Source organism: Monodelphis domestica, chromosome 8 (genome assembly GCF_027887165.1).
Source record: "Monodelphis domestica isolate mMonDom1 chromosome 8, mMonDom1.pri, whole genome shotgun sequence".
Classification (NCBI taxonomy): Eukaryota; Metazoa; Chordata; class Mammalia; order Didelphimorphia; family Didelphidae; genus Monodelphis; species Monodelphis domestica.
The window spans coordinates 79,691,367-79,714,659 of record NC_077234.1 but is presented as its reverse complement, the minus strand read 5'-3'; the positions used below and the strand labels follow the sequence as shown (position 1 = coordinate 79,714,659).

General features: G+C 34.9%; 1 protein-coding gene across 4 annotated transcripts in view; it reads right to left on the bottom strand.

Annotated features, from left to right (window-relative positions):
• ERBB4 (erb-b2 receptor tyrosine kinase 4) overlaps nucleotides 1-23,293 on the bottom strand; it is a 1,424,132-nt gene that overhangs the window by 360,441 nt on the left and 1,040,398 nt on the right. For all 4 annotated transcript variants that reach the window (XM_056807930.1, XM_001369059.5, XM_056807929.1 and 1 more), the window contains exon 13: nucleotides 11,758-11,890. In XM_056807930.1, coding sequence (XP_056663908.1) covers nucleotides 11,758-11,890 — 133 coding nt within the window. The remainder of the gene's footprint in view (nucleotides 1-11,757; nucleotides 11,891-23,293) is intronic.

Here is a 23,293-nt window from a genome sequence, read left to right as displayed (position 1 = left end):
GGGGAAAGCTTCTTTATCATGTAATATATTTCAATTCAGGCTACAGTATAAAAGTGAAGGTTTCACTGACATGGGAGAACCATTTTTTCCCCTTGATTTTGTCTAAAGTTGAGCCAGCATTTCTCTGAATGATTCTGGGTAGCAAGGAGTTTAAAAATTATTTTAAAAATTACTTGAGCCTGACACACAATACATTTTAACACATGAAGCTAGCTATTTCACTATTATATTTTTCTGTTGAAAAGTTGAATACTACAGATCCTTCAAATCTCAAGATTCTTCCATTTATTTTGATGTCTCCTAAAAGAAACTTCCTTCAGTTTTAAAATATCTGCCATTGGAAGATATGGTGGGTAGGGTTAATATGATAGATTTTATTTTTTTAGATTATTGATCTAATCAGTATCAGTAATATTAGTGCTTTTCTTATAATATTATTGAGAGGCAGCATGGTTTAATGGATGAGACAGTGCATTAGTGGTTCTGGAGTCAGGAAGATCTGTGTTCAAATACTGCCTAACAGATATTTACTATTACTCTAAGTAAAATATTTAACCTTTATCTTCTTTAGTATATATTTGTGAGAGTAAAATGATATGATATTTGTAAAATGGTTTGCAAACCTTAAAATGGTATATAAATCTATCATCATCATCATCATCATTAGGAGTTGGCCTCTGAGTCAAGAATAACTGGATGCAAGTTCTACCATTGATATATTGGTGTGACTGTGGAAAAATCAATTAATCTCTGAAAACACCAGAAAGTGCTTTTTGAGGGGCAGTTGCTATTGTACTTCTCTGGAGGGAATTCTTTGTTGTGATGAAATTTAAAAAAAAGATAAAAAAGACTGATCTTATATAATTATCCTATTTTCCCATTTAGATTCATGTGAATTAAATCACTTTCATATATAAATAGATAAGATAATTTTAGAGGAGAATCTTTCAAATTTTTTAAGACATCTGAAAATTAGTATTCTCTCTCCTCTTAAATTGTTAGTATTTTGATTTTATCATAATGATCTAGCTTTGGTCTCTCAGATTCTATTGTTTATAGTACATGTGCTTAGGGCAAATAGCAATGAGTGACATCATGGTGGCAGAGGTGGAAATAGACACAAGTACATAAGATGCTGGCAAGCAGCAAAGCCTCCACGCCTGCCTTCTCTTCTAATGGAGTACAGTTCACACTCACCCAGAGATCATTGGTCAATCAATGACTAGAAGCCAGAAAATCAACATTCAATGCTCCTATTCATAAAGTGTTCTTTATTTTACATATTAATGACCTCCCAACCAGGCTGATGAAGCACAAATGCATTCTAAGGGGAGCAGTTCCCCAGTTTAAAGATCTTGGATTCTCAAAGGAGCAACAGAAGGGAAAGACTAAGGGTAGATACCACCACTGACACTCCACCTACAAACTAGGAAAGTGATTAAAAAGTTAATTCACATTCTACTTCTAATAACAATTATATTCAAACTAGATACAAAGAAAAGGACATCTGGAAACTATGGAATAATTGCATCTACTACACTGCTGCCAAAGTGATATTCCTCAAATCCAGGACCAATCCTGCTGAGGAAGCTTCAGAGTTCCCTATTGTATGTGTGATAAAATATGAACTCAGCTGTTTGGCATTTCAAACTCCTCACAATCTGGATCCAGCTTCTCTTTCAGGGTTTATTAACATCATTCCCATTCATTCCCCCTCACATACATTTTATTCTAGCCTAGGGGTCCTTAACTTTCTTTGTGCCATAGACCCCTTTGGAAGTCTGCAGAAACCTATGAACCCCTTCTCAAAAGGACATTTTATACCTCCCTTCCCAAATGAAGGCAATGATAAATTTGAATTAGAGAAGGTGGAAATAAAGAAGCAGCTTGGTGGTATAATGGATAGAAAGATAGTCCCAGTGTCAGGAAGACCAAGTTAAAATCTAGCTTTAGATCCTTACTGTGAGTAACTCACTTTATCTCTGCCTTGGTCAGTTTTCTCCGCCATAAATGGGGTTAATATAAACTATATCCCAAAGTTTTGAGGATAAAAGGAGATAATATAATATTCGTAAGGTGCTGTGCAAACCTTCAAGCGCCAGAAAAGTGTTATTGTTGTTGAGGTTGTTATTACTGTTATTATGATAAAGATGCAATTTTTTTCCATCCAAGTTCATTAAACTAGTACCCACAGACTCCTTGGAGGGCTTCATATTCTCCAGGTTAAGATTCACTGCTCTAGACTATTTGTTGCTCTCTGCACTGAACTTCTATCTCCCATCTTTGTTCTTTTGCACCCATTCCTGGAATGCTTTCTATCCATGCAACTTCCTTTAGTAAATTTCTATTTTTCCTCAAAGTTTATATCAAATAATAATTCCTTTATAAGGCATCTCCTGTGCCCTTCAGTTACTAGTAAAACCCAGCCAATTATATTTGTTTTGTATATGTGTATTTGTCAATATATAGTAGCTCCCTCATTTAGTAAAATGCTCCCTTGTTGAGCACAAGGTGTGTACATTTTTGCATACATGTTCCTAAAACTTAGTATAGTATTAACACATAGTAGGTACTAGTAAATGCTTATTAAATTAAATTAAATTTTTCCAAAATATACCTTCATATTCCCAGGAAATTCTATTGCCTAGAAATTTTATTTCCTGATTACAACAGAAAACCAGACAAAATGTAGTCTATTAATATATTTCTGTTTTTAAAATATTTCCTATTCCAATAAAATAAATTTTTTTCTTTCATTATACAAAAAAATTCAATGCTGACCTCTCTCCTGACCTCTTATCTTGAATCTCCAACTATTTGTTTTACTCTAGATACCATAAATTCAACATCTAGAAAACTAAGATAAATTCATCTTCCCATCTTCCCATTGACTCAGGTTTACATAGTAGGTGTTATCCTCAACTCATAACTCTTTCATCTCATATCCTATGTATCTATGTCCTTTGAATTCCATTTTGACAATCTCTCTCTTATATTGGTATATATGTGTAGAGAGGGTGGAGGCAAAGGAGTACATTTTCTATTTGTGTATATATGCATACACATGTATTTATATTTATATAATGACATAAAGTTCATATTTCTGACATTAATAAACTGAATTAAAGAATTGGCTACTCTGATGACTTTTGAAAGAGTCATACATTATGTTGAATTTATTTTAAAAAAACAAAAAATGAAGAGAAAATAAGTGTTATAATTTTGCTATTCTTTATTATAATTCAATAGTAACACACTGCAGGATAACATTCCACTGGACTGATGCTGTGTCTACTACAGTTAGTAAATCATGTTTGCAGATCAATTACTGTTAAGTACATCAGGTAATTGTATACTCCAATATAATGATGCTCAGTGTTCTCATTAATGTAAGTATTCCATCCAGAAATGCAGATCTGAATCCTTCAATGCTTACATATTTGGTATTTTTCACTTCTATGTTCTTTCATTAATTAGCCACAGAGGATCCACATGACACACTGGGGACTTCCTTTTTTCTATTGGCATTGCAAAGATAGCAACAGTCTGAGTATAAAGTATTTCTTGATCTTAGCACATATTCAGGTCATTTTCTTTTTCAGGAATACATTTAAAAGGCTCATAGATATAGTGCTGGTATAGTCTTAGATGATCATTGACTTTATTCATTTCATTTTACAGGCGACAAAACTGAGGGAATAGAGAGGTTAAATGACTAGCCAAGAATAACAACTAGTAGTTATCTTAAACAAGATTTGAATCCAATTTTCTCTTATTCCAAATCCTATTCACTGTGCCAAGATAACCCTTTACATTATTTTGTCTAAAACAATTTCTTCATTATTTAATCTATCATGTAAAAAATCTCTTTAAAATAGTTATGAAAAACCTATAAGAAGACAATTCAGGAGAAAATGTGTCATGGGCTACAATGTTTGGTCTCAATTATAACTGATCTTTTTGAAAATAAATTGGGATTCTAGTTTTCATATTTAAACATTCCTTTTTCATCTTTTCCTCATTACCCAGAATATGTTTTGCTTTCTTTTCAAGAGACAGGCATAACCATATCACAGTGAGCTATAACTTTGAGCCCATCAACCACTGCCTGCTCAAGTAAAAAATTTCTATGAGACTAATGCAAACAAGGGAGGCCTACAATGTGATAATTTGTGAGGCTTACAGGAAGATAGGGGACATGGGGCATTAAAGTCAGCCAGAGCAAATCTAACTTCTGTAAATCCTTGCAGTTAGCATTATGAGAACATCTGATTTGGGAACAACAACAAAAACAAAAGCCTCATCATTCCTAATGAGGGACAACCACGATGCATGAAATGACATAATATGATGAACTGATTTTATGAGTCTATGAAATACCATGCTACAAGGTACAGAGTTGATTTTATTGTTTTCAATGAGATGGCTGTAGTTCCTGAGGGAAAATAGAAATTAATTTAAAATGTAGGAATTAGAATGTGTCCTTGTACCTTGTTGCTACAATCCTTAGAAGCAGAATATTTCCAAGAAACACCTTCACTAAAACTCTCCACCCAATATATGATTATGGTCTATATAGATAGCATATAAACAATTAAAGACCTTGAAACAAGAATCATTTGAAACATAAGACCCTGTACTGCATGATTGATAAGGAAGAGCAGCTTGGTATTATAAATTGCTGGCCCTGGATTCAGAAAGAACTGGGTTGAGGATCAGTTAAGTGGCTCAGTGGACAGAGACTCAAGCCTGGTTATGGGAGATTCTGTGTTCAAATCTGTCCTGAGATACTTGCTAGGTGTGTGACCCTGTGCAATCATTTAACCCTAATTGCCTAGCCCTCCCTGCTCTTCTGTCTTAGAATTACAACTAAGGTAGAAAGTAAGGGTTTAAAAAAAAAGAAAGTATAATTATCAGGGGCAGGAAGGTAACTTATTGAATAGATGTCAGGCCTAGATATAGTATGTCCTGGGTTCAAATCTGGCCTCAGACACTTCCTAACTGTATGACCTATTGTAAGGGATTTTAATAGGGACAAGCTGACAGTAAGAGATCCTGCAATCCAACATTCCACATAGAACTCTCAGGAGCTGGGGAACTGAACACACAGGCAGTTTCTGAGAGCAATTGATGAACTCCTCTGGAACAGAGAGAGGAAGCTGCCTGTCTCTAGCAGTCAAGAGAGTCAAGAGGGTTTCTTCTGGCATTTCTGGAGTGGACTCAGAGAGTCAGTGGTTCCCTCTTCTTTGGCTTTCTTGATATTCTGCCTGTCCTTGTTGCTGTTGCTGCCAGTGCTGCTGCTGTCAAGTGAATTTCAACAGAGCTGTTATTGGGACTACTGCTTGACTCAAAGAGGACTCCTGGTTTTGAGATTCTATGGCCCTTGTCCTTGTTCCTACAAAACTCCCTAGCCTTAATTATGACTGTAAGAATTTAGTTTAGAATAATTATAAAAGGTATAAGGGTTTTATCTCTGTTTTGGGTTAGAAGTTAGGTATCCCCTAATTCCCTTTTCCCCTCCTCCCTTTAGCTAAATAAACCTGTTATTATATATACATATATATATATATGTATGTATAGTTAGTTAGTTTTAAACCCTTCTTGTAACCCACATATTACATTTGACAAGTCAGTAGGGCAAACCTAAAGAAATTGATTTAGGCCAGAGTAAAACAGAGAGATAAGTAGGTTGGCAGTTGAACCACCTTGTAACATTCCATTGTCCTTTTGAGCACTTGGTTGCTCTAAAAGGTTGTGGGACACAGAACTCTGACTCTTAATTGACTCAGAAGGGGGTTTAAATTTTAAATAGCCCAAAGGCCAATAGCACATAAGGTAGGAAGACATTTTGTTTTTGTTTTGGTTTTATTCTGTTCTTTGGTGTTTGTTATTACTAATCACAGTGGATAATAATTTCACGTATCCTGTGTTTTATAGCAACTTCCTGTATACATTGAATATTATGACAAGAGACTTGGCAAACATTATTTTGTATTTTTTATGGGATTGTTTCCTACATATCCCTTCTGGTATTTTCACCTATTTCCCCATTGTTGTTATATTGTTTTGGGATATGAATGGATGGAAACCGTGATGTCTTTGCTATCAGAACTGTGTTAGCTTATGTACCATTGATGTGCTTATTTTTACTTGTCTTGTATAAATGCAGACTTTTGTTTTTTGCTCTTGGTTATAAAATAATGGCATTGTTTTATGGATGACAAAGATTCAGAAATGAAGCAGATGATTATGTTAATGAAAGATAAGATAGAAGTAATGGAACAATGTATGAAGGAGAAAATGATTTTACATAATGGTGTTTTGAATGATTTCAAGTATAATGCTATAGATAAGGAAAATAATGAAGGAAATATTAAGAAAATGTCTAGATTGGAAAGGGAGAATTCTGAATGTAATAAAACCCAAGCATTGTTGTTTCCTCTAAGGGATATACCTGTGGTTACAGAAGATGAACTATATAAGGTTAAAACTCATACATTGTTTACTCCTGAGGATTTGGAAACAATCAGGCATAGAAATCCATGATTTTTTGATGAACCTAATAAAGTGGTGAAGGAATTTCAGAGGGCTATAGAGATCTTTGACCCTGATTGCACTGATTTTTTCCTACTGATGAAGGAATTATTAATCAAGAGAGAAAGGAACCAGTTCATAAAGGAAACTAGAAATGATTCATCTTTGACCCCATGCCACAGGATTTTGAAGATGTGGCTATTAATTCATCCCCTGATTATATAAGGATGAAACAAGCCAGGAGGTCAATCATTGATGTAATGAAGAGGCATTCCAAATGTCCTAATGCTTGGTCCAAATTTGAGAACATTAAGCAGAAACAAAATGATTCACCAACTAATTTTTTAGCGAGAATAACAGATGCTGCTGAAATAATTTTAGACCTTGATGTGTTAGTGGACGACACAATTGCACACATCAAGAGACTATTTGTAAAAAATGCATGTCCTAAGATAGAGTTATTTTAAAAAAATAATTGCCCAGATTGGGAAGAGATGGGTTTGGAAGATTTAAGGAGAAAAGCAACTTATTTATACATGGATAATGATGATAGATATGAAGACAGGGATATAGTAATTGAGGATTTGTAAAAGAAATTAAGGGATGCTAAAAATAAAGCAAGGGACCATGAAATAAAGGAAATAAAAGCAGTGGCAGCACTTAGATTTGTGCAACCAAACAACCAGTACAAGCCAAGAGAAAGGAGCTCTGGACCTCTAAGATGTTTCTTATGTAATCGTGTAGGACATTTTGTGAGGGGAATGTAGATTCAGAGGGCAATTTTCTAAGCAACTGAATCAGAATAACATATATAATAGACAGTATAATAATAATTGGAATAACAATAATTATCGGAGAAGAAATACTAATAATTGTCCTAATGTTTGCTGTCAGGGAGCTCAAGCACCTGATTTGAACACTATGCAAGAGTGGATAAAATCAGGAGCTAGACCCAAGTACAGCCAAGTAGTTAGTGGACATAAGAGTGATCAGAACAAAGGGGCATGTTTATTAAGAAGGTGTAGCTGGAGTTCTAAAGTATTTGAAAAATCAAGGGAAAATGGATTGGAATTGAATGGAATTGAATGTAATGGAGATAAGGCTAATGAATTTATAAATAATGTGATTGAAGCAAAGGATAATGTAATTAGTGTTAATAATTGTGAGAAAAAAGAAAATTTAAATGTAAAATTAGTTGGAAAACATAATGATTGTGAAATAATGGAACATAGTTAAGAATGTAGATTGGATAAAGATAAGGTGATTGTGAATGAGAACAATGATACCAAGGTAGAGATTATAAAGACCAATGAGGGTAGTGAAAAAGCTGAGGATGGTGTTAAAGATGTGAAATCCTGGGAATATCATGCAATTCAATAGATGTAAATTTGGATGGACAGGAAATGGCTGAACTTTGTACTGATGTTACTGAGATAGCACCAGTGTAGGAAACATTTCAACCACCAAATAGTACAGAACCATAATATGTGTCTGTAACTACTGGAGACCAGATTTATGATCTGGTTGATACAGGAGCCAGTAAATCAGTTTTGCAAAGTTTTCCTAAGAATTATAAAGCTGTTGGTACAACGGAAGTAATAGGTGCTACTGGTAAACCACAGAGAGTAGCAAAATTACAACCCAAAATGATTACTTTAGGTCCATTATCTGTGGAGCATGCATTTTTGTGTGTGCCAGACTGCCCAATGAATCTTTTAAGTAGAGATTTATTATGCAAATTAAGAGCAACAATCCAATGTACTGATACTGGTGATATCTCATTATATCTACCAGAAGAATCTCTGAAAGCTTTTCCATTTCTATTCTTAGATTCAATCAGTACAGAGGGTGATTTAGATTCAATCTATCCAATACCTGAGGATATCCCTGAAGATCGTTGGTCAAAGTCTTCCACAGATGAAATCAGCTATTCCAGTCAAGGTGAGGACTAAGGAAGGACCAGTTCCTTGTGTACCTCAAAATCCCTTAACTAAAGAATCAATTGAGGGTATAAGACCAATCATTGAATCCCTAATCCAACAAGGGATCATAATACTTTGCTTCTCAGAATTTAATACTCCTATTCTTCTAATCAAAAAGCCAAAGTTAGATCATAATAGCAATGTTGTATATAGTTTTATTCAGGACTTAAGAGCAGTCAATGATTATATAATCAAGACTCATCCTATTGTACCAAGTCCAGCTGCTATAATTTCTTCCATTCCAAGTTAGGCAAGATATTTCATTGTGGTAGATTTATGCTCAGATTTTTTCTCAATTTCAATTCATGAGAATTCTCAAAAGATCTTTGCTTTTACCTGGGAAAAAATCAAGTGGACCTGGACTCATTTGCCCCAGGATTTTACTGATTCACCAAGCCAATTTTCACAAATTCTGAATAGAGATGTAAAACTATAGCATTCAAAGAAAGTAAATTGGGGCATTTTGTGGATGATATTCTTCTTGCATCCCCAAATGGTAAGGTGTGTCTGAGAGATAGGAAGATTCTTTTGTTAGAATTATATAAATGTGGGCATAAAATCTCCAAGGCAAAATTACAATGGGTTTTGCTTGAGTGCAATATCTTGGTTTTGTGTTATCAGAGGGTTCAAGAAGTATCACACAGAAAGGAATAGCAGATATCCAGAAACTGAGGGATCCTAATACCAAAAAGCAACTCAGAACTATTCTTGGAACAAATGGATTCTGTAGACAATGGATACCTGGATATAGTGAACTAACAAAATGTCTAACAGATTTAACCAGGAATTTAACCCTTCTTTTAACCCACCTATTACAGACCTTTGGTAAGTTGCTCAACACCAATTGCCTATCCCTTACTATCCTTCTGCCTTAAAACAGATATTTAGTATTAATTCTAAGACAGAAGGTAACAATTAAAAAACAAAACAAATGAAGAACTGGGTGAGAATCCAAATTCTGATTCTAGTATAGCTGTTTGACTCTGGGTTTGACACTTAACCTCTTAACATAGATAGGTGATACAATGTATAGAGTATGAGAATTGGAGTCAGGAAGACTGAATTCAAATCCTGCCTTAGAAATTTACTAGCTGTTTGATCCTGAGTAAATCACTAAAGCTCTGTCTGGCTCAGTTTCAACAACTGTAGAATCAGGAAATAATGCTTAACTCTTGAAATTGTTGTAAGGAATAAATTTATTAATATTTATTTTTAAGAAAAAGAAAGCCTCATCCAAGTGTCTGCTACATGGTAAGTGCTTGATAAATGTTTATTCCCCTGCCTTCTGCTTTGACTCTCAGTTTCTTTATCTGTAAAATAAGATCATTAAAACTTCTTGTACCTGCCTTACTGAGTTATCATGAAATTCACATCAGTTAATAATGAATAAAAATAATATTTTGTAAACCTTAAAGCAATATGGAAATGTAAATTGCTTTTATTATTAATCTAACCCAAAATTACAGTTGGAGGTATTCTTTCATTTTGTGTGCTTATAAACAATAGAGTAAAGTTTTACATGGAACTAAGATTGGAATGCAGACTCTAAGAGCTGTCCAGGGCAACTCTTAGAGACTCATAACCAAAACAGAGGGGGTAGCTGGGTGGCTCAGTAAATTGAGTGCCAGGCCCAGAGATGAGAGGTCCTAGGTTCAAATTTGATCTCAGATGCTTCCTAGCTATGTGACCCTGGGCAAGTCACTTAACCCCCATTGCCTAGTCCTTACAACTCTTCTGCCTTACAACCAATACACAGTATAGATTCTAAGACAGAAGGTAAGGGTTTAAAAAAAACAAAACAAAACAAAAACAGAAATCCATTGCCATTGAACGGTGGTGGTAGTAGTCTCTCGGTAACCGAGGATGACGATTGTCTTTGTGCGTTTTTGTGCACAAAGACACTTGTGCATGGTGCCATTGAATAAACAGAGTCCAAATGCACATTGAAATATAACATCCTTCATTTTATTTCCTTCATGAATTTTTCTTTAGTATAAGCAATATGTATTTTGATTCATAATATGACAAACATGGAAATATGTATCATATGATAATATATGTATAATCTATCATATTACTTACCTTCTTGGGGAGGGAAAGAGAGAACATGGATCTCAAAATGTCAAAAAACAAATATTAAAAATTATATCAAAATCTTATCTCCCACATTTTAATGCTTTAGCAATGTATAATCTGGAAAACATTTTTATAAAGAGTATATATGAATAAAAAAAAAAGAAGAATCTCGGGTCTGGGAAAAAGAAGATCAGAGACAATCATCTGTTTCATGTGAAAAAGTAGAATTATATCTATTACACAATCTATAAAATTTTCATAATTTAATCAGATCTATGTGCTATGCATGAGATTGTTTTAGACCAGGGGTCCCCAAACTTTTTACACAGGGGCCAGTTCATTGTCCTTCAGACCATTGGAGGGCCGGACTATAAAAACCTAACCCTAACCCTAACCAGGCAGTAGTATACACAGGGCGGGATCCTCTACCCCAGATCACTGCTCACCATGCTGATGTCCTCTATTGTGCAGCCACATAATCCTTTGCCTCTTTCGAAGGCACCATGCAAAGGATTATGTCACTGGAAGTAGTACTGTATGTGAGTGATGCCATGCTTTGTGGCACCACCACATACAGTGTTCCTCTCCCTGACCACCAATGAAAGAGGTACCCCTTCCAGAAATTAGGTGGGGGCCGGATACATGGCCTCAGGGGGCCACTTGTGGTCCGCTGGCCATAGTTTGGGGATCCCTGTTTTAGACTATGTATTCTAATTCAGAATTGTCAGACTCATTATATACTGGCTCCATTGGTCCTCACCTTTCTGGAGTGCAGTAGGAATCAGATTAAAATGTAAATGGTGAATATTTAACAACAAGTAAAAATAAAACAAAATATAGATGACGTCAATTTGGGTGTGTGTGTGTGTGTTTTAATGTTGATGAACAGGTATTCATTTCTATTTGAGCTTAACACCATTGTTCTGGGTGTCTTATTTGGATCACCCAGAAATTTTATTTCAAATTTGCCTTTTTTACTTCTAAAGAAATACCTTGTACATTTCTATGAAGTATTTTCCCCTCAAGCAACAGCTATTATGTATCTGATGTTTTGGCCCATGTACACATCCTAAAAGTTTATCACACTGCTATTGTCTGAGAAAGCTGAAGTGACAGAGCTACCCGAGAGCTCATGGGGCAAAAGATAGTAAGTAGTATTTCTTACCCATCGTAGAGATTACAGGACTCAATGCAAGTCCGTCCCCTGCTGAAACGTTTACATGATAAGCATTGGTCTGGGCCTGGCCCCCAGCAGCCATCGCTTGAACACAGAAGATTACACACCATTCCTTCTGCAGCTGGAAAACACAAGAGAAAATGGGGCAGGAAGAAAGAATGAAAGTTAAGCCTGAATCCACATGCACAGATATTATAACAGCAAGTTTCATTATTATAAATTTTCAACCATAAAGTCAAATGAGACATTCTACCTATATAGGAAAGTCTTTTGAAAAATACAAAAGCCTAGAGAAATGAAGAAATTCATTATTATCATTTATTCTTATTATGCATATCTATTCAATGTTATTATTATTTAAAATAGTTCATTCACTTCAGAGGAAGCACAGACAGCCTCTACAAATCACAGTGTTACCCAATGGCATACTGCCAGGCGAATGAACTACATTCTTCTCTGAGGCAGGGCCATTAATTTTTGTTTCTCCATTTAAGATCACAGTCCAGGGTAGTCCACAGCCCATCAACCTTCATCTTCTTAAAGATTATATATTATAATGATGGTTATAAAATAAAAGAATCCCATGACTATTGCCTTCAGGACGGTGACCTTGAGAAGACTTCTCTAGTCTACCTTCCTTCAGGAACAACTCTTAAGTCTCAGAAAATCCCCAATCCTAATTCTAAAATTCTGTCAAAGAATATATAGTCATTGAACAAAATGTAAGCTCCTTGAGGGCAGGGGACTGTTTTTATTTTGTCCTTTGTTTTTACTTTGTCCTAGTATTGAGATATCATAGATTTTTATTAAATGTTTATTGAGTTAAATTCAAATCACTTTAATGCTTAATATCACATCAGTACATATAAAACTGTGCTGTTCAGTAGTATAGTTTAAGTAAGAAAGAAGAGACAACAAACTAATATTTGCAAGTGACCCAGCTCTGCCAAAATCTACAATTCCAGGTCCATTCCTTTAAAGATTTTGTTTTCTATTAGTATAAAGGGAGGGCTGCTAGGTGGTATAGTGGAATCAGGCCTGGAGTCAAAGAGGCTCATCTTTCTGAATTTAAATTTGGCCTCACACACTGACTAGCTATGTGATCCTGAGAAGTCACTTATAACACCGTTTGCCTCAGTTTCCTCACATATTAAATGAGCTAGAGAAGAAAATGACAAGACACTCCATAGTCTTTGTCAAGAAACCCCGAACTGAGTCAGAGTAAACCATATAGGACTGAAAACAACTTTAAAATAACAACAAATACTTTAGAAATAGAAACTCAATCATAAATAATTCATAGTGACTGAGTTCATCAGATCCTTTCCAACTTCATAACTATAGTAGAAGGAGCCAAGAATAAAGTAGAAGTAGACAAAAGGGCGTCAGTACGTTCCAGAAATGAAGGACAGACAATGAAAAGGAACAGAGACTATAGAGTGCCAGATTTGAGTAACTTCATTTTGTCTAGTACTAGGATCTCGGGAGGGAATATTTTCTTAAAATATTTAAATACCAAAAGATGACTTTATATTTGATTATGGAAGTCTTAAGAAACCACTGTATTTTATTGGACCAGGATGAGGATAACATGGTTAGACAATTACTTTTGTAGTTAATTGGAGGATGGGCTGGAGTGGGGGAAAACTCAATATACAGTACAGTTTTAAATTATTGCAATGACCTAAAGAAAAGTCAATGATGTCCTCAATTAGAGTTGTGACTATAAGTGGAAAGGGCAAAAAAAATGTTGTGGAGGTAAAAAAACTATATAATATGGCAACTAATTGTATGCATGTTGGATTACAGAGGGCTAAAAAAGCATGAGGTAGAAGAGAAGAAGTATACAGACATGGCATGTCTTTTTTTTTTTTCAAGAGATTTATCTGAGAAGAATAGAGATATAGAATACCAACTAATAAGGACTATGAGAGCAAAAGAGCATTTTTGATGTTTTGTTTTTTTAAGGATAAGGGAATCATTCCCATGATTTTAGGTAGTAGGGAAGGAGCTAGTAGGGAGAGATCAATGACAAAGAGATTAAGAATGATTGTTTGGACAATTTGCTAAAAAATGTCAAGAGGGGATGGAATCAAGGGCATATTGTCAAGGAGGAGGGCCATCTCTTTATCTGACATTAGAGTGAAACAGAAGATAAAGGGAGGAAATTGTGTGAATAATGTAAGATGAGGAAGAGAAGAATGGGAAGGTTTTGGCAAAAGACTAAATTTTTGTTTTCTGGAAAGTATAAAATGAGTTTCCTCAGCTAATAGACTGGGGAATGGGGTGGATTGGGAGGCTTCATGAGAGATGATCCTAGTGGGGTATCAAATAAATTAGAGAAATATAATAGCTGCCCAACTAAAGTGAGAGTCTAATTGAAATTAGTTAACATAAATTTGAGGTTTTTGAAGGGGTTTAAAGTTTTCTTTTATGGCTTCCTAACCAAACTGTTCTGTGAAAATACAAGATGAGGTAAAAATATTCATCAAAGAATAAAATGAGATTTCTGAACTAGATGGAAGATGCCTGAGCAGTCAAAAGTAAGCCATACCATTTAATTTTTCTGTAGAGTTATGCTAGTAATTGGGCTGAACTAGGCAGAGTAGAGTTCATTTGGCTACAATCAGAACTCGAAAGACCTTGAATATTACCTAGTCAAAGTTCCTCTTTTTATACGTGAGGATCAGTGGCAAGAATTGATTAGCCCATGCCATAGATCTATTAAGTCATAGAGCCAAGACTGGACCAGAGTCTACAATTCACAAACTCAGTGCTTTTTTCTGATCTGGACAGAAGTATTGTAGGTAAGACTTGTGCCAATTCCTGTGAATAAACCTGATGAACCAACTCATCAGAAGGATTCTGAAATTAAAGATTAGAAGCAGAATTAAGATTAGAAATGAAGAAGATGAAGATGGATAATGGCTTGGGAAAAATAACCAAAAAAAGGGGCGGGGGGCAGCTGGATGGCGCAATGGATTGAGAGCCAGGCCTTTAGATGGGAGATCCTAATTAAATCTGACCTTAGACATTTCCTGGCTGTGTGATCCTAGGCAAGTCACTTAACCCTATTTGCCTATCCTTTACCACTCTTCTCCCTTGGAATCAATTCACAGTATTGATTCTAAGGCAGAAGGTAAGGGTTTAAAAAAATTGAACATATTGTGTGATAAAAGGAGGGGCCCTTTACTCTTTGGGATTAAGTCACAATTTCTAGATTAATATAGCTACAGACTCCATTTCCCTAGAGAATGAGAATAATAGCCAAGTAATAAACCAAGAAACAAGATGAAAATGTTATTAATTGGTAAGAAATGGTGTGTTTGGGAATTTAGCAACCAAATTTCTTTGATATTTGATTTCAAAAGACTGAAGGATTGAAACAATAAGGCTTTGTCCGTGAACTGAGAGAAATTAGACTTATAAAAATGGTTTAATCTTTCTTCCCATTTCATTTGGGGAGAAACTAGGTTGAATAATCAACTTGATGTCTTTTCTCTTGTGAATGGGGTTGCTTCTAATAAAATGTTGGTCTTTATAAATAAATTGTTTATTAAAGTGTTTTATATCTATCTTATATTTAGTCATGATGTAGAAGTACAAAATTAGAATAGACACCAGAGCTAAGATAAGCTGTTATTCAGGCACTGACTAGGCAATGCTATTTAGGTTGGGGGTTGATTATTCTGTATTAAAACTTATATTATAAAATAGTAGTATTTAGGTTACTTTATTACAATAAAATTAAATAAAGATTTTTCAGAAACATCAAAAGTTACTCTGTAGTACTGTGAATAAACTAAAGATCTTCTAGAGTCCTAGGAAGATGATCTATGATATTTTACATTGTATATGAGAAAGCCCAAATTGCTCTTTACTATAGAAGATGAATTATAGACAGTTGATCTTCCTTAAATCAAACTACCAAGAAAAGAAATGAGGAAGCTGATATTGGTCCAACAGGAGTTTGAAGGGGCACAGAGGGTCATAAGCTAAGCATAAAGTATATTCTTTGATTCATGTCTTTCCTCCACAGAGTGGAACATCTCTATGTAGTCTACTTAGGTTCTTTTTTACTTTCTAGTTCAAAAGCAGATTTATTATTTCTGTATGTCTTTAGTCATTTATTGATTCATTCCCTGAATAATCTTTCATAGGACTTGTCTCTGAGCCTGGGTTCAAATTGTTACTCTGAACTATACCAGCTATGGAATTTTAGGGAGTTGTGAAGCCTCTCAGTTCTTCAGGTAATTGTCTATTTTAAAAAATAGTAACATCTGGGGGCAGCTGGGTAGCTCAGTGGATTAAGAGCCAATCCTAGAGACGGGAGGTCCTAGGTTCAAATCTGGCCTCAGCCACTTCCTAGCTGTGTGACCCTGGGCAAGTCACTTGACCCCCATTGCCTAGCCCTTACCACTCTTCTGCCTTGGAGCCAATACACAGTATTGACTCCAAGACGGAAGGTAAGGGTTTAAAAAAAATAGTAACATTTTCTGATTTTATATCACCTACATTTCCTAATGTATCACCCTCTTCTCTTCCCAGAGAACAAGCCCTTAAAAAAGAATATAAAACAAAGAATATTAGGGGGAAATAGTTCAGCAAAGGTTACAAATATTAAAACTTCTAATATCGTATGAAGTTTCCCACACCTATACCTTCTCAGCATGTATATCTTCAAGAAAATTCCAGACAACCACCACCTGTTATTGTGGGGATCCCTTTTCATGTATGATTTCAATCTGGGATCTCTTTTAGGCTTTAAAATCTTTGATCCTTTCAGTGAAGTGAGCTAAGATGTCTTCTTGGAGTTTTCACCAACTCCAATTTTTTTTCTCACTCCACATATCCACTAGTGAAGTATTTGTTCTACATTCACAATATATTTTACATCTGCAGCCTTCTCTCTAGTGATATAGTTACCACCCTAATTTAGTCTTTTCTCACCTGCCTAAACTATGGCAAAAGACTTTTATTTTTTTATATTTTTAAATTTAAATTAATTTATTTAGTCAATTTAGGACATTATTCCTTGGTTACAAGAATCATATTATTTCCTTCCCTCCCCTCCACCCACCTTTCCCATAGCTGATGGGCAATTCCACTGGGTTTTACATGTGTCCTTGATCAGAACCCATTTCCATGTTGTTGATGTTTGCACTAGGATGATCATTTAGAGTCTACATCCCCAACCATATCCCCTCGACCCATGTATTCAAGCAGTTGTTTTTCTGTGTTTCTGCTCCCACAGTTTTTCCTCTGAATGTGGATAGTGTTTTTTTCTCATAGATCCCTCCAAGTTGTTTGGATCACTGCATTGCCACTAATGGAGAAGTCCATTACATTCGATTGTACCACAGTAAATCAGTCTCTGTGTACAATGTTCTCCTGGTTCTGCTCCTTTCATTCTGCATCAATTCCTTAAGGACATTCTAGTTCCCATGGAATTCCTCCACTTTATTATTTCTTTGAGCACAATAGTATTCCATCACCAACATATGCCACAATTTTTTCAGCCATTCCCCAATTGAAGGGCATCCCCTCATTTTCCAATTTTGGCAAAAGACTTTTAATCAATCTTCCTGCCTCTATTTTCTCCTTTCTCCAGTCCATTCTCTACCATACTGCCAAAAAGACATTCCTAAACCACAGGTCAGACCTTGTCATTCTTTGGGTCAAAAAGCTTTTAATGATTCCTTAATATCTCTAGGCTATAACATGGACTCCTCTTTTAATATTTAAAATCCTTTATAGTCTCTCTTCATCCTTATCACAAAATATTCTTTTTCACCTAGGTTCCTTTGCAAATTGGAAGAAAGAGATAGAAGGAGGGAGGGAGAGAGGCTGGCAGGCAAGCAGTAAGGAAGGTAGGAAGGAAGAAAGAAAGGAAGGAAGAAATGAAGGAAGGAATAAAGGAAGGAAGGGAGGGAGGGAGGAAGGAAAGCTTATAAGTACTTACTATGTGCAAGGCTAAGTGTTATAAATTAGCTCATTTGAGCTCCACAACAATCCAGGACAGAGAAAATATAGGTGCTATTACTATCCTCATTTTATAGGTGAGGAAAATTAGGAAGACAGATGTTAATTGACTTTCCCAGGTTTATTAACTATAGTCTGAAGTGGGATTTGAACTATGATCTTTCTGACACAGATCTAGGGCTATATCTATTTAGCAAAAAGGTATAAGGATCAATTATTGCAATTAATCAGGGGTTGTCTAACCTATCAGAATTGTCTTCATTTGCATAATTGTTGTTTGTGTGATTTATATTGTGAAAGGAAATTCTTCCTTTGTTTTCTTTGTTCTCTTTGAGTGCACACTTGTAAAAAGGGAATCCTTTATTCTCTTTGCCTAGTTGGTGTTAACACTTTGGATAACACTAACTTTGAATCAACACAAGTTGATTTAAGTAGGTGGAAGAACTTGCAAAACACTTAGTGAATTCACATCTAGAGCTAGGTAAGAAGTCAGCAAGATACTTGGAGATTTCCACCTTTTTTTCTAACTCAAACAGTCAGAAACTTGTTAATTCTATTAAGAGTTCACACTCTCTAGAAGGTGTGAACTAGTTCCCACAAATACTGCCCTCTGGGCAGTGCTAGACAATTTTAAAGCTGTGATTGGTCCCTGTGAAGAGGGGAGGAGACAAGAAGTCACTATAAAAGGCCCTAAATTTCTGAGACTGGGGAGAGTGGACTCCAAGAAGAGAACCACTCCAAGAAGGAAGTCGGCTTTGTGAGTCATCTTCAGTTCAAGCCATTGCCTTGACTTGTCTCTTAAAAGGAACTTGGGTGAATGGATAGCTGGTTTTCCTTTCCTGTCTTCTGGAGACAGTTTAATTCTGGTGGAAGGTTAGCAAGTCCTGGCTGAGCCAAGCACTGGAATAATATTTAGTTAGATAGGTTAATTTCTTCTCTACCTTTTTGTATTCCTATGTTTTCACTCTTTCTATCTCTTTTATAAATAAAAGATTTATAATTTTCATCTATTTAACCAAACCATTCATTTTAACATTTACAATATATGTCTAAACATATATATCACACACATATATACACAGATACACACACACAAAGAGAGGAAAGGGTGATGAAAGACAGAGAGAAAGAGAGAGAATTGATTATTTTGGTATAGTAATATTATATTATGTTCATATTCATCACTTTGTTCAACTATTTGCTAATCAATGTGAAGTTACTTTTTTCTAGTTGTTGGTGTTGTTTGCTATCTCAAAAGTGCTAGGGTTAGGGTTATTTTTTGTATATGTGTGACCTTTCTTTAATCTGATTTTACTATTCTTGTGATATACACCCAATCATATGATTAAAAAAAATCTGAGTGTGGATAATTTAGTGATTTTTGTCACATAAATCCTAGTTGTTTTATAGAATTGTTCTACCAAATAATAGCCTTTTATGTAATACTCAAGTAATCCCACATCACTGTGTTGTTTTTCTGTGTCACTTGTACTAAATAGTTCTATAATTACATAGTTAAATGAATAAGGACAGAAACTTAAAGTCTATGACAAGCATTAGAAATTATTTAAATTTAAAAATGCCCTCTTACCTAGGTAAGGTATGCATTCTTTTGTAAAATGCCTTACTGCTCTCAAAGGGGCTGTTTATATGATACCTGGAGTGTGCTTCTGAGGTATAAAGGCTCTTCAGCCCCAGACAGAGGAATTCAGCAGTCTTATTCTCTGTAGGCAGAGAAGTTCTTTCCTCTCAGAAGACAAATAATTACGTGTTCCACCTTTGAAGTGGACTGTATATTTTTGCCATCATGTCACCTGGATTTTGAACTAAGAATGCAAGGATATTTTTTGATCTACTCATTACATTGAGAAAAGAAATTCACTTCCTTGAAATATGAAGTGTCAGTAAGAATAGGAACCTTATATGAGCTGATATCATTGGTTTTCTAATAAAACTTATCAATTCCAAGAAAGAAGAGCAAAGTTGGTTTAATCAAATGGCTCATACCTTCAGAGTATTTCATCAAAATATATGTGGGAGATAAAGCTAGACAGAAAAAGGAAAATAACAACTAATGATTTGTCTAATTAGCACAAAATCATAACTACTTTTAATTGGGCATAGGGCAATAATAGTGGCAACTGGTGGCATAATGGATAGAGCACCAGGTCTAGAGTCAGAAAGACCAGAGTTCAGATCTGACCTCAGATATTTACCAGCTGTGTGACCATGGGAAAGTCATTTAATCCCTGTCTATATAAAAGTGGAGAAGGAAATAGTAAACCAATAGTATCTTTGCAATGAAAATCCCACAGAGAGTTGATCCACAGGGTCAGGAAAAGTAGGAAATGGCAACAACAAGTAGATCATAATTATGACAGATAATAATAATTATAACAATAACCACAACTTAAACGAGATCATCATCTTGCTTCTGACTTTTCTTTGATTTCATCCTACATGTCTATCCCTTCCTACTTTCATTATTATATTATTTTTCTTAGAAAAGTGGTATAAGCCATCAAGAGTACAAGAAAAGGTAGTATGGAGGCTTAGGATGGATGGCTTATCCAGTGTTTTCTGGCAATTATGAGGGATACAGGCAGGAAACCTGTACTCTGAAGTCTTTTCTTAATTTGACCACTGTCTGCCTGTCTTTTACCACTACTTGCTTAAAGTACTCTTCTCATCAGGTGAGAAGAGGTATCCTCACCTGTATTATATTAACCCAGCAGCCCTGCAGAATCTATTAAAGGTCTACATTGTAGAAAGAGAATTTTATTTTCTTTCCTTCCTTTTTTCCCATTTGAAAAGGACCATGGATGAGAGGAAGCCTTCTATGATGATAAAGACAGATTATGAAGGGATTTAAATATTTAAAAGAACAGTTCATATTTTATCTTAGAGACATTAGGGAATCATTAAAGCATTTTCTTCAACTGGAAAAAATTATATACATATAAATTAACACACATATATATGTATGTTTGTATATATGTGCACGTGTGTGAATTACTTCATTTTCTTCATTTCAGAATTGTGTGGTGATAGAATATAAGACTGACTTATCTTTCTCTTCACCCCAAAAGAAGTCTGAAAGGAAAGCTTCTCTATATAGCATGGAACAAAAGGCCAGGGAAGCCACTTCTTTGAAACTCTTAAGAGAAAAGAAGTTGTCGATCAGTACTGAAGATTCAACAACCTTTGACTTACCGGAGAGATAGTCACATGCTGAGGAGGTAAAATGCTTTATTCAGTGACATCGTGCAAAAGGTCACTATGGAGCTCTCTAAGGAAGCTTTACCAATGTATTTATTAGACAACCTTTAACTTTCAGTGTGTTTTCTCTGGAGACTTTAGGATAGATTTTCCTTTGTCTCACCTGAATGGTACCTACCAGCTAAAATTTGGAAAGAAAATGTCTACTTTTCTTATCTCCATAAAAACATAAATCTTACTTTCACTTGAATGGAGATAAATTTAAAATAATTATTAAGTTCTCTGACGCAAAGATGAGCTAACAACAGCACAGGAGTGAATTACATTTCTTATGGGGCAAAGATTTGGAAGGTAAGAGGAATTAATGTATTTCTACTGTTAGCAACAATCTTATTCCCTCTCCATAGTAGAATAAAGTTATCATTGCTATTTATAATATTTCCTGCATAGGGAGCTTTTAAAAATGTTTATGCTGACCTATGCAGTATCTGCCATTTGAAAAACTTTTGCATTAATTAAGGGTAAAGATATAGCCACCTTATATAGAGAGGGTATTGGTAGCTCAGTGGTCGTTAGGATGAATTCTCTAGTCATAGTTATTTGTGATATACACAATGCTGTGGGAAGGGATAGGAAGCAAAGGTGGGACAAGGGTTTCCTTTAGGGGTCATATATTTTTTTACATACCATCAATAACTAGTCCTATAACTGTTGATGTTCTAAATGCAATATTTTCATTGGAAAAAGAGATGACATACTACTACTACAGTAGCAATCCAAAAGGACCAATTTGGAAACTGGAAGGTAGAAAGAAGTTGCAGCAAAATAAATGGAAAGCTCAAGAGTTATTTTTTGGAGAGTAAGAATTGGGAAGCTTGGTTTCATTTTGCTTGTGGTTGTTTTTGAGTCATTCAGTCAACACAAGCTCTTTGTGACCATATGGACCATTACTTTCCATGGGGTTTGCTTATCAAGGATTCTGGAGTGTTATTACATTTCCTTCTCAAGTGGATCTTTTTGTCAAGGCATAAGAAGTTAAGTAACTTGCACTGGAAGCACAAGTACCTTGGAAGACTTTTAAGTTATATTTGAACTCAGATTTTTCCTGACTTCAGACCCAGGACTCTAATTATTGAGCTTCCAGCACCCAAATGCAAAAAGAAATAACCTTTCATGAGATACTTAGACATTTCATTTTTCAGTGTTCCTGATTAACATAAGTAAAAAGTCTAATGTAGAGATAAATAAAGATGTGCCACAATCCTTAGCAGAAGTTGAATAAGGAGTTATAGAAAGAACTTTATTAGATCATTCCAACCAAGACAAAATTCTCTTTGATGGCTGGTGTTTTAAATAAAAAATGCAATAATATGTCAGAAAATAATAATGGAAACTAGTTTTGGTGAATAAGAAATTAAAGAAACCAAACATTTCTAAACTACACAGATATTTTATGTTTATACGTCATGAGTCTTTTCTTTAAGAAGACAGTCAGAAGACATTTACTGTGGCAATATGGAGTAATTTCCAAAAAAAAAAAAAACAATGAAATGGACAGGTAGGAAATTACTTGATGTTAACATTTAAGTCTCTAATGATGAGAATATGTGTGTTCACAAAGATTAATCATTAGTTAGAGTAAAGGTCAAAATGAAGAGCAAATTAAAGAAAGAATAAATTGGAGAAGATAGTGTAATTACAAGAGCTCAAACTCAGTTCATTTAAAAATAATAAGAATTTAAACCTGTTGACTTTAAAAATGGTAAAGGTAAAAAAGATGAACACCATTTCTTAGAGCATTAACAAGTGACAAAATTCACCATAACAAAGATGCCAAAAGATGAAAGAAAATTCACCCTTGGGCAATAAGGTAATTTTCTCCTCTATATTAGACAGAAATTCATATTAATCAAAAGCTAAGTATTTGTGTGTGTTTGTGTGTTTCTTCAGAAAGCCAATAAAACCAGTGGAAAGGGAAATGTACTTATAAAACTGTTGGTATGGAATCCAGTACAGAGAGAGGTCATCTTAAGTGCATTTATATTTTATAGATGAAAATGAAAGAAGTAAAGCTAGACACAAAATTAAACTTTCCTGTAATGATGCATTTTGATAATCTATGTTAACAGAACTATTTAATTTGTTTTCTCATGTAAGTGGTATAGATTCTTGTTTAAAAGGATGGCAAATAATTTACTTCGATGCCTTAAAGATCACTGATTTCATTGGTGCAGAAAGTCTCTCTACTAATTCACACCATAATTCATCAATATTTTGTAAGTTGGCCCCAAAACATACTACATGATAAAGTAGTGATGAGTCT